At 41.8% G+C, this 12888-nt stretch overlaps 1 protein-coding gene across 1 annotated transcript in view; it reads right to left on the bottom strand.

Moving 5' to 3' along the window:
• eepd1 (endonuclease/exonuclease/phosphatase family domain containing 1) overlaps positions 1-12303 on the bottom strand; it is a 35435-nt gene extending 23132 nt beyond the window's left edge. Inside the window, exons 1-2 of the mRNA XM_078268004.1 lie at positions 12015-12303; positions 10970-11900 (exon numbers count right to left, since the gene is read on the bottom strand). Of these exons, the coding sequence (XP_078124130.1) occupies positions 10970-11817 (848 nt within the window). The 5' untranslated portion in view covers positions 11818-11900; positions 12015-12303. The remainder of the gene's footprint in view (positions 1-10969; positions 11901-12014) is intronic.
• Positions 12304-12888: the final 585 nt, after the last annotated feature.

Genomic DNA, 12888 nt, shown 5'->3' with positions numbered 1-12888 from the left:
TGTGTAGAATCGTTTACCCAATACTACTTTCAAATTTTTGGGTAAACAAGTGACATCATGGTTAATGAATACAGGCCATTACGACATGCAATTAGTGTAAGTTTGTCTCAATAGTTCAACAATTTGGGAAATACACTTATTTGCTTTTTCCCAGGAGTGATATGAGAATATTGATATCACTCTCATGTCTGGGCTTTAAGTACAAAGCTTCGTATTAAGCTTTCCCCTGCTTCCAGTTTCTGAAAAATATAAAACTTAACTGTAAAAATGAACCAGAGCAAGACAGAAATATCTAGCCTACGTCCTCCAAATTGTGTTCTGGGTATGTTATCTTTTTGCAGTCACACGTAGGCTTTATTAGGCCATTCTTTATGACTTAAATGACTTTATGGTGTATAAAAACTTGTGCCAAATGCAAACCTGAACTGAACAAACAGTTCAATCAGAAGATACCGCTGCATGATTCACTCTCCATTACATATAGCTTGGGTCACTACATCACATTTACTGTATTTATCCTGTTTTGCGGTCCAAAGTAATGTCAATGTGATTATTAAATTCATTGTAAATTATCTAACAAAGAATAAAAGTTACTTGGGGGTGGGGGTAGCGTTGGGCACCGAAACACGGTGCCAATAGGGCACCGGTTCCGACGTAAACGGTAGTAACGAGATCGAATAAGAACGAAAATTTTGGTGCCTGACTTTTTTTTTTTCAGAAGCATCGCTGCACGGGACACTACGTTACCATTAGCTAGTAGCTGGATTAAACACAATGGTTAAAATGCTGACAGCGGTGTAAAGTGTGACTGTATTTCTCTGTAGAGGATTCCAACACTGGGACGTAACAGTCTGCAGCTGCCGTTGTCGGAAAAACAACACAGACGGTGCGTTACCCAACCCTACTTGGGGGTTTATTGGAAATGCTTTTTTCTCAAGCCTCTGAGTAGGCGTGTCAGTGTCCAGGGGAGCTGCCAGGCTGAGCCCCGGGAAGGGGCATGGAGAGACAAAGTAAGCACATTTGTGCTGGTAACTACCTTACAAGCCAAGGACAGGCTGCATTTTCTTAGCAGTGGTACCAAAGAATTAGGACCACACCATTTAGCATATAAACTGAGAGGTTTTGTAGGTATGTTTCTGGCCGTTCTATGTGCTACAACTAAGTTGCTTCATCCACACACTCCCGTCATAGCGTAGAAAAGCACATTGCTATCGCCAGATAAGTGACAACTTTGTTCGGCTCCTTAACCAGTGTGGCAATAAAACATGCTGGAATTAGAAAGCTAACTAGCTAGCTGTTCATCTCAGGACCTGCCGTCATCTCTCATTCTGGCTAAAGTCTCTTAGTGGCTGGGAGCGGCAAAGAGACAGCGGAGGGGGCTAGCTTGCTAACTTGCTAACTTACCATTAGATGAGATGACTACCCATACAGCTACTGTAGCTAACGTTATATGGCAAATTCAATCAAGGGGTGGCCCAGCTCTGTTATCCCAGGTCAAAACTCAAAAAAAGCATATAAACTAAGCCACACAACCTCCACCGATAACACCAAGGTAAACAATACAACTTCAATATTTACTGTAACTTATGAAGTTAGGTAACATAATATTAAGCAGTATGTCATTTTGTAACATATTTAACGTAACTGTATCTAGCTAGCTAAAAAGCTCAACATATTTTATGGGAAATAGTGCTGGTATACTAACATTAGCTACGTTACACGATGATTAGTCTATATCGGCGACGTTTCATTTCCGGATTGTTCAGGTGCCGCCGGAAATTCTGTCGGATGTCCCTCATTTTTAGCCTGATGTCCGTCCCCTTCCTCTTTCTTTGTGTTGTAATTTTAAACTCCGGTGGATTTGTGAGGACTATGGTTAACTGCTCCTCAGATCTCTGCAGGGTAAATCCAGACAGCTAGCTAGACTATCTGTCCAATCGGAGTTTTCTGTTCCACCAAAACAAGTTCCTTCCTGAGGCTATTTTGCAGAGGCACAGTTGCTCCGTCCGGCACTTAGCGCCGGCCAAGATGATTGTGATTGGGTTAAAAAATGATCTCTGACGTTCATAATTTCAACTGGACAACTGTGCTGCTGCATAATTGTGTTTTAATCGTGATTGAGCGATTAATATGTCTCTGTTAATGTCTGTTTACGCTACATGATGGAGATGGCGAGTTTTTGGAGATACCTCTACCATAAGGTATGAGGAGGGGTGGAATGTATTTGTAGTCGCTTTATTGTTTGCAGTTGTGTCTCACATATTGTATTTATGTCTTGTGTCTGTCCATGTATGTATTGTATTATATGTATTTTTATGTGGCAGCCTTTTGTCCAAGACAAATCTCCTTCGGGATCGGTACAAATAAACAAATCTTTAATCTTGAATCTCTTGAACATTAGCATTTGGGTTGTTTTTGTTTGTTGTTGGTGATGTAATACGTTTAAACAAAACTGTTTGATTGGCTATAGGCTAAGAAGGTTTACATCTACTCAGCCGGAGAACCAATGGCATTCCAACTGGTTAACAGAATGAAATGCTATGTGTAAATGCAGACGTTCACAGATTCTCTCTAGTGGTTTTATAAGTGTGTAGTTCTCAGTAGAGAATTGATAAACTAAACAAATAGCAGAAGCAGATCTGATTAAAGTAATATGATTATCAAGAGAGCGACGACAGCAACTGCCATCTGTACGCCTGTCACTCAAAGACTAGAAATATCACCAGCAACTCATTAGCATATAATTGGCTTGAGTGGCTCCAGTGTAAACATAGCCATCTGGACAATCATCTGTTAGCCACCTCTGCTAACAACATGAAGGAATGGTGGAGATATGAAGTGTAAAAGGCAGGAGAGTAAGGATTTCATCTCCTCATCAGGCCTGGATTTCAGTCAATATACAGGTAATAGCTATGGATTCTGTTTTGTGCTAAGATACATGATTTTGATAGATGTATTCTGTCAAAATAATATGCATGATGTGTATATATGAGAAGCTATAAGACTGCTTTGGCTGACTCAATCACTCCTTGTCTGGTTTCTTTTTCACTCTGTCTTACAGCTATTTACAGCTAGCTTTTAGTAGCAACCCCCCACTTCATGTGTGATGTCAGCCCCATCCCCTATCATCATAATCCCTGTCAGCAAGGTCAGGGACAATCCCTGGTGACTGGACATTGTGATGGGAAAAGTAAAATCAACCTTGAGTAACCTTATGGCTTTAAGGTTTAGCTTGTCCTTGTGAGGAAACTGACATTCCACCTACGTGATCTAAATACAAAGCTCATTTCTCTTTGACTCGTGTTTCAGTGAGGACAAATGTTTACAGTGCTCATAGTAATGAGACGTAACTGAACATTTTGATGTTTAAAAATGTATGGAGCTACAAGGTGTCCAATTTGTTTCAACAAGACGTGTGAGATAACATTATTGATTACTGATTGCAGTGCAATTTTTTGTTATCTGGGCTGAAAGGAAATTCCAGTATTTTATTAACCTGGGTCTTATTCTTATAAATGCGGCCATTCTGATTATAAATCACTTATAGAGATATAAGTCCGTTAGAGAGACTTGGGAAACGGAATCCGGCAAAAACACTAGATTGGGCCAAGCAGCACGATCCTGCTTACCTTGTCTCGGGATATCACAAGATCGCACAAGAATCGTGGGATCACATATCACGTAAAAGTCCCTCTTGTCAGGCTTCAGGTAATGCGTTTGTGACCAAACAGCAGCTCCCCGAACCAATCAGTGCCATGTGAGGAGCTACTGGCAGCTACGGCCGTGGTTTAGGTGTGCGTGACGGCCGCGATAACAGACAACAGTGCCGAACGTAATAAACAGATGGTTCATCCAATCGCCTGCCAGGTATTTTTTTGAAAGTGCAGTTTCCAATGACGGCTTCTCAGATGGTTTTGTGTAACAAACCATCTTGCGCGTCAGGTTACGAGCCAGCTGAAGCTTTCCAGCTGAAGTTTCCTTGTTTCTGAGTCTGACTGAAAGTAGACCCAGCAATTAACCCCCTTCATTAGCTATGGCAGCCAACAGCAGAGGCATCTTCTGGGACTGCTTGCTGGCTACCAACAACACACTCAAAGGTTCAGACAGAAAGCACAGCGAATCTTAACCAAAGCAGTCAGTGTACCAACTGCAGAGACATTAGCTGCAAAGCTAGCAACGAATGCGCCGACTGTGTCTGCGTTCAGCTCAGCCTTTGACTGAACACAGAACTCACCAGAAACTCCCGTTCTTTTTGCCATTTCCCTCAGCTCTCTCTCCCTTTTCCTCTTCTCTCTGTATGTTTATGAAGATTTATAAAGCCCCAGGATATGTGGCAATTTTTGGTCTAAACGGGTCTTTCCGTAGACTTTATTAATCGCAACACCTCTAAAAATCCCTTTACATTTCGTCTGTACACACAGTAAAGATCACTAATTTAAACAACAATTAATAGTGCTTGGGCTAGGGAGTTATGTGGTGGAACTATTTCTTCACAACAAAATTGTTTATCCAACTGCCCAATGCCCAGCAGTGTCGAGTCACCACCTATCGAATCCGAGTTAACTCTCGAGTCTCCAGTGTTTGAGTCCGAGTCTAAGTCCGAGCCACCAAAGAAGAGTCTGGGTCGAGTCCGAGTTCAGTCACCATTACCTGAGTTTGAGTCCAAGTCAAGTCACAAGTCTGTAGAATAGCGACTCCAGTTGGACTTGAGCACGAGTCCAGGAATCGAGTACTCCATCACTGCCTATTACACATAAAAGTAATCAGAAACTTGATCCAACTTCCGAGTCCTATTTCATGAATGCTTGTGTCCAGTTTCATAAATCGTTAAGTCATCTGTAGGCGAGTCCAAGTCGAGTCACAAGTATAGAGAATAGCGACTCAAGTACTCCATCACTGCTGCCTAGTACTACCTACCTAGTACTGAGATGCTATAGCCAGTTGTAGATAACAATCAGTGAGCTTTTGTTCTCTGTTCTCTCACTAAAAGACTTTGGGATGATGTGCACAGTCACTGCACCGGCTGCAACAACTAGTTCCAGCACGTAGAATAAATACTTTTTTTTTTTTTTAATGTGGAACTATTTATTTTTCTTGTTTAAAGCCATAACATGAGTCATGTCAGTAAATTGCACACTGCAAGCTCTTGTTTACCGGCCTGGCTCGTCGATAATGACTCATACAAAAGGAAATCAAAGAAAGGACAAAAAATCTAATGTAGTTCTGTGTTCTATGGACAGACCACTTCCTCACAGCCGTCCTATAACTCAATTTCATGTTTTGATACTTCTCATGTGCAGTCAGGTAGGTGGGATGGTAAACTGGATGAATATAAGCTGTCACGCTGTGTGGATGTTCTCCCTTGCAGCCCTGCTTTACAATTGGGAGGAAGAGAGGAAGGGATGTTGTTTGTTGCATAAAATTCGTGCTTCATTGCAGCTTGGAAGTTGCACAGTACTGAGTGTGAGGCTGACTAAAGGCTGGCTGATTACTAACATCAGCAGGCTGTGGTGGCTGAGCGCAGTTTGCAGTGTAACCTACAGTAAGTGGGAGTTCATTGAACTCTAGAAGCTCTCTGCTTGTGCCTGGAAGAAAGCCAGGAAGTGTGTAAACTCAGCCTGGATCTTGCGATTGCTCACACAGCTGAGCCCAAGCACTGCGCAAACACACCAAATCTCCTCTACAGCCTCCTCCTCCATAACAATGATCCCTACAACATTACCATTAGGGTTGTTACCCATGGCTTGGGAACATAGGAAGTGGGAGGCATGATGGAGGGAAGTGGTGGAGATTTGCAAGAGATTGGGGGGGGTTTGGTAGGAGATGAAAGGCGAGGGAGAAATGGAGGAAGATCTAAGATGGCGCCAAAGGTAATCAGACACTTATAATAACACAACACATCCTTGTTCCAAGGCTTCACCTAAGGCAGTTTGCACTGGGTGTGGTGGCGTTTATGGATGGCTTAATAAATATGGATGATTACGATCCTCTCATATGAAGGACATCATACCACACCAGACTATTCTCAGGAAATTGTGTGTGGCCTTCATTATCAAGTCCATAGCTGGCCAGAGGCATGAAGGCATCAGTATGTCAAAGAAAATGTGTGTGGAGGTAAGGAAGTAGTCAGTGTTTGAACTCTCTCAAGCTCTCTATTTTCGTTCCTCGCACAACTACTTCCATCACTTTTCACGTGTAAAACCAAGTGCAAGACTGTGAATGCTTTCGAGAGAGAGGACTGTCTGAAAGTGTGCGTCGCTTTCCATTGTGTCGACTGTCAAGACTACAAAGACAGAGTTCTTGGATTCAACGCGATGCAGATGCCTCATACTGAACGCTTAAGGGTCCTGATACACCAAGACAGCTTTAAAGAACTAAACTCTCTCCTCGAAAGCATTCTTAGTGTTGCACTTAGGCTACATCCACACTAATACGTTTTAAATAGGGCTGTCAATCGATTTAAAAATGTAATCTAATTAATTACATACTCTGTGATTAATTAATCAAAATTAATTACATACATAATTAACGGTGCCTGAACCCAAAAAAAGTAAAGAAAAAAAAAGGGTACTAAACAACAGTTGGTGACATTAAAGAACGGCTTGTTTATTGCTAAGGCCATATGGTCAACATTAAATGATTAATAATAATGTATAACAATAACTAATTTCACTAGTAAAAAATCTGCTATTGAACGACAAAAACAACCACCAGATGGGAAAAGGACATTTACAATAACTTCAAATGTACCACGACGCTGTAGTTTACCAGTTTCATTGAACGCACTGTTTTTCCGACAACAGCAGCTGCAGATTGTTACATCCCGGTGTTGAATCCTCTACAGTAAAACACAGTCACACTTTACACCGTTTAGCGTTAGCTGTCAGCATTGTAACCGTGTTTAATCCAGCTACTAGCTAGCGGTAGGCTAAGGTTAGCTGCTGTCGAGTGTTAATTAGCGTCACGTGCAGCGGTGTTCGTGTTTCCTGTATCGTCTTCAGAGCATCAGAGAGAAGAGCAAACATATCAGTGGCACCAGATTTCAGTAGCGAGGGTTGGCAGGAAGAAGATTTTTACAAGTAAATGTTCCAATCAATGATCCAGGCAGAACATTCTCGTCTCCCTCCTTCATTTTACAGTCCAATGGTGGCTAGAACGGCTCCGGGTCAAACCTCAATATGGAATGGATTAATCTGCGTTATTGTTTTTAACGCGTTATTTTGACAGCCCTAGTTTTAAAACCTGCGTTTTAGAACCCCTAAAACGGAGAATTTTGAAAAACGCTGCTGACCCCATTTTAGTTTGAAAACTTCTCCTGTCTGGACGGGTAAAACAGAGACTTTTAAAAACAATGGCGCAGAAAGCCATGTTTGCTCCCTGATTGCATCTTATTAGTCATGATGTGTCCGTCCCCCATTCGTCACGCCTCTATCACGTGACCCTGTACCGGAAGAAAACAACTCCTTTCCCATTGCCTTGACTTCTTCCAGCAATGGATAATGTTCCCGTTAATATGTCACTTTATTTCCTTTTCAACAACTCCCAATCTATGTTCCCCACCGCTTTATACTCATGTGTTACTTTCAGTTACAGTTGCACCTCGTCGTTGGTCAAAGAAATACATTTTTGGTCTTACTTTTTGCATTGTTGTTATTCCTCTTTTGTATTTTCTGCAACTAAGCAACCAACCGCTGATTAGACAAAAATTCAAACGCTAATCAAAATCATTCTAGATACTGTTGTGGTGTGCAAAACTACAGCTGATAATAAACATCTTTCTGTAAGTGCACTCTCCTGTGTATCTGTAGCAAATACAGGAATGGTGTTGTTACCACTAAAGGAGAGGGTAATAATACAAAGTTTCTGACCTATTTTTCTCCCTATCCTACCATCCACCTCTCACTCTCTGCCATCTGTGCGGTCTGTCTGACTGACTGACAAGTGCACTGAGGTCACCTATTCTTCTTTCTGTTTTATGGCGGTTGGCAACTAGCGTTAAGGTGCATTACTGAGGTCGCTGATCCGCTAGGTAGCTGTTAATGAAACCCATTGACACAAAAAAGGAAACCCTGTGAGAGTTCGACTGTTCGCAGCTATGAAGAAAATGTGTTTTAGTCATTGTTTGAATTATTAAGAAAAGGGAACACATATACACATTGTTGAAGGCTGAGCCCCGGCCCTGCTTGTAGCTACCTAGCTTACTTGATGCCAGTTGGTGATTTAAAAACCTGTTGCAGAATCCTAAATTGTTTGGCTCTGATTTCTACAGTCCATGGCAGTTCATTTTGTCAGGATTGTATAAAAAACAGGTCTATAATATAAGGTCTACTTGGTGTCTTAAGACATGAATTGATGGTGAACTGATAAACGGAGGCAGTGGATTCGACAAATGTCTTAAATCATGAAGTACGCACGTTTGTTTTCTTTTAAGCAAAGTAACATTAAAACGACCGATTTTCAAATAGAATTTGGTAGGGATGCACCAATCCATCTTTTTCAGTTCCGATGCAGATACCTGGGCTTTGGGTATCGGATGGGTACTCCGTGTCAGCCGATGATGTCAGCGACAGTAGCGCCGTGTTTGAGCCATGTTCCTGGTTACTGGTTGCACGGCGTTCGTGGTTCGACTGCTCATGACTGTTTTCCAAAATGGCGGCCGAATGTAAACATGAACGCTACTGTCTTTATAATCTATCTTTGTAATAAACTGTCTGTACACTTACAAAGTTCTCAATGCTTTGGTTAACATGTAGGGACCCTCATTATGCTACCGTGGAAGTGTGGTGCTATTTTGAGCCTCGTTAGTGGTAGAAAATAGTGATTTACCCTCTGCCCCGAAAGCTAGCGTTAGCGGCTAACCACCGGTTTACGGTAGCTTATTAAAAGCTAGAGACACATTCGATAGCATGAAAATATATCCCAGAGAACGGTCGACTTGGTACACATATGTTATTAACCCCTAGGTTCATTTTACGCCGGAATTGTCCTTTAAACTGGCAAACTGACAGAGAGAATGAGAAAGTCTGGTCACAGCCTCCTCACGATGAGTGTATTACAGACAAACATTGATTTATGTGAGCAGTCATGTGAGCAGAGCAGAGTAAATATCCTGTATGTCATATCATGCTGAGCAATCTCAGGCCTGAGCTAATAGAGCTTTTAGACGAGGTGAGCCGAGCAGCTGGTTATCAAGCAAAGCACACGTAGAATCCAGTCAAATTCATCTCGTTATTTGTTGACTGGGGAACGGGACGCTGGAACACTGATTAACCTGGATTCACAGAGGCCCGTTTTCCTGCTGCCTGCACAAAAACACAAGATCGTGGCGCTCTGTTCACATGCCACCTTTTCTTGCTTTGTGTGTATTTGACTAAGTTATACACTTCCTAAAATGAATATATTGAATGGGTACGAGAAGGACTCGATGCGGTTGTGTCGTGTACTGACAGTATTGTTCTTGGGGTTATATATTATGTCTAGTTTGGATGGGTTATTATTCGGTTTGATATAACTGACACATGAATAGCTGTAAAATAAAAATAATGTGTATATGTATGTGTGTATGCATGTGTATATGTGCCTGTAAGTAGGTATATGCATGTATGTGTAAGTATACATGTATAAATAAGAGAATCATTACATTGTTTGTATATAACTAAAGTAGAAAAGTAGAAAAAAGGGGTAGGGCCAGAAAAGTTTATTTTGAACTTCTTCCTACTCCTTTTTGAAGATTGAAATCCTTATTTGAATCATTTACAAAAATCTTGAAAGATATGTTTGCTGAGTATTTTGTTTGTGTTGGTTTTCTCGCTTGTACTGAAATGTATATATTCATCTTTTTATTATTTTTTAACATGTTCATAATAAACTTAATCAATGAATCAATTCTTGTCATGTTGATGGGAAATACTAATCCCAGTTGCCCCTTTTTACATTAAAATGAGGTATACTATTAGTAATGTGTAATCATTTTTGTGCGTTTTTCTTTTGTAATATTTGCACGTTTTCTAATAATCTAATATATAACTGGTAGGGGAGCACGATTCAGAAAATGTCACGATTCAAAATCGATTTTCGATTAAAAAAACGATTCACAGTATGTAAATGTAGTTACTTTTCCCATGTGATTGCAGTAGACATACAGTTAAAAAAAATATGAATCGATTTTTGGAATTCTATGAATCGATTTTGAATTGGTAGAGTCGAATGTGAATCGATTTTTTTGCACACCCCTAACTGGTTTCTACATATTAGTACAATGTTATTTAATTAACCTTCCATTTCAAGCTTTAAAAATGAAGTTTTAATAAAATGCTGCAAGGTAAAAAAAAAAAAAATGTGTTTTTGGACGCCTATAATGGTTTGCATAATTCTTTGTGAACAATTAGTTGTTGTAGGTCACCACAACACAAGTCAGGAATTTTGGAGTGAGTTATTATAGCCTAAACATCCCGAGTACAGTACACTGATCTGGCTTCTAGGTGGCACTTCTGGAACACAGTCAGCACTGGCATTAGACATCTGGGCCTCGAACGGCCCCGATGGCACCAGATTAAAGACGGAAAGCACATCTTTTTGGTAGAGCCTCCAAAACATCCCTGTATATCTTTTCTTTAAATTATTTTTGATTATTTTTTGACATTTATATGGGCGCGCGTTCTACCACTATGCCATCCAGGCACCTGCACTGCGTCTCTCAAAAAAAATATCATATTTGTAATGCAATATCTAAGTTTGTTTAATACTTTGTTCAACTATAGAGATTTATTATTATTATTATTATTAGTTTTTAATGGCTTTTAAAGCCTTTTGAGTATTCCCTAATCTCTGCTCTCCTACCTCAATATTAAAGGATTAATTTTGGCCTCACTTTTGACATCTAGGCCAACCACGACACATCTGATAATGTGTACCAATCATACTTTAGATGTCATGACTTAGTAAAGGAAGTTCTGAATGTTTAACTCACTCATTTTCCAGCAGGGTCATGCACACCACCTCTTTGACCCCCGGGTTATTGGCCTTATCGCAGGAGCAGCCCTGCAGGCTCCAGGTGGCCACACGCACCACGGGCTTCCCGTCCCGTAGGCCGGACGGGGGCTCCACGTTGGGCCGCACAGAGAGGATCTGGGTCGGCCCTCCGGGCGGGAGGTCCAGGTCGTCGCTCCGGAGACTGAATGAAGTCGGGCTGGGGTGGGACTTGGTGGTGCAGGTCAGCCCTGCATTAGTGTTGGTGGACGGCGCCCTGGAGCGCTCAACGAACACCTGGAAGCGGATTTTGTCCAGCAGGGAACTGTTGATGTGGTTGACCCTCACCAGGTCTTCGATGCTTCTGAACGGGCCGTGTTCGGCCCGGTAGGCAACGATGTTCTTGGCTATTTTCTCCGTGATGCCTCGGATGCTCATGAGCTGCGCCGGGGTGGCGGTGTTAATGTTCATCCCGGTGCAGGACTGGTGATCCAGGTCTTTGCGCAAGGAGGACGGGGAGTGCTGTGACGAACTGGTCCTGCTGGAGACGCATATTTCCAGTTTGATCACCTCCAGTTTGGTGGCCCCAATCCCGCTCACCAGAGCCAGGTCTTCCACCTTTTTAAACCCTCCGATACAGTCCCGGTACTCCACAATATTCTGTGCAACAGCGCGGTTGACTCCCGGTAGAGTCATGAGTTCCTCCTCCGTGGCTGTGTTGATGTTCAGTCGCTCCTGGTTCACCAGGATGTGGCCAAAGTTACACGCGGCGCTGAATTTGCGCTTGCCGCAGCTGAAGTCTGTGGGGTCCCTGGGGATGGAGCGGTGGCAGCCCAGACTCCCACCCATGGCTCCGGCAGCAGGTCACCGCGGGGCTCGGATCAATGCAGCGGACGGGAGCGGACAGAGCGGCACGGCATAGAGAGAACAAGCTGTAACACAACCATGAAGGGGACCAGAGAGGTGACAGTCACTGAGGTGTACATACATATATTTTTCCTTTACTCACAAACTGGCTCGTTAAAACTAACGCCTAGCATACGCACCATAACGTTAAAACAGTCCTCAGTCCGGTGCTAAGTTAACGTTACATGCTTCATGTAGCCTAGCTTTCCCAAACGCCGGTTCGGTGTCTCACTGCTCCTCGTGCAGCTGAAGCCTGCCTTGTGTTTGTCCTCAGTGGGAGACGATAAGAACTGGATACGGACAGCTCTCTGTAGACTTTGCCCTCCGACAGCCCGCTGTGTGACTGACCACAGGTCGGCCTCCACACACACTTATCTGACAGGAGACGTCAGCGCTCACATCAATACCAACCATTGCGCCCAACGTGCGTCAAGTCACACAGGTTCAGACAAGCAAATACCGGAACACTTGGTATCAGTTTTCAAAATAAAAGTAGCATCATTAAGAAGGTGAAGCACGCAAGCCAGTTTAAATATTGAAACGTGCACACTTCACTACAGGTTTAGTCTCCTCAAATAAGGACACAGAACATAAATAAATAGGCATATAGCCTGCCTATATATATAAATAAATAAATGTGCATATTCATTCCAAATAAATAGCCTACAATTTAAATGATGCCAATAAAGAACAAATATAGCCTATGGAGAATTAATAAAGAGTATTATGTATTTCTGTATTTTTATATTTATCTCCACATTTAGGCCTATTTATTACCACAATCATTTTCTCTACAATGCCATATTTTCATTTATTTCTACACTATGATTTTTATTTCCACCTCTACTTCCACATTTTGAACTTTGAACACATTTAGTCAAGGCTATTTCTACAATACATGAGTTATGTATTAATGTATTTATTATTTTCAGCTGCATTTAAATTAATTACTTAATTTTCAATTCATCATGGACATTTTTTTCTATATGTAGGCTATTTATTAATTTCCCATGT

Source organism: Sander vitreus, chromosome 14, assembly GCF_031162955.1.
Source record: "Sander vitreus isolate 19-12246 chromosome 14, sanVit1, whole genome shotgun sequence".
Classification (NCBI taxonomy): Eukaryota; Metazoa; Chordata; class Actinopteri; order Perciformes; family Percidae; genus Sander; species Sander vitreus.
Note: the sequence above shows the minus strand (reverse complement) of the source record. Positions and strands in the feature narration are given on the sequence as shown.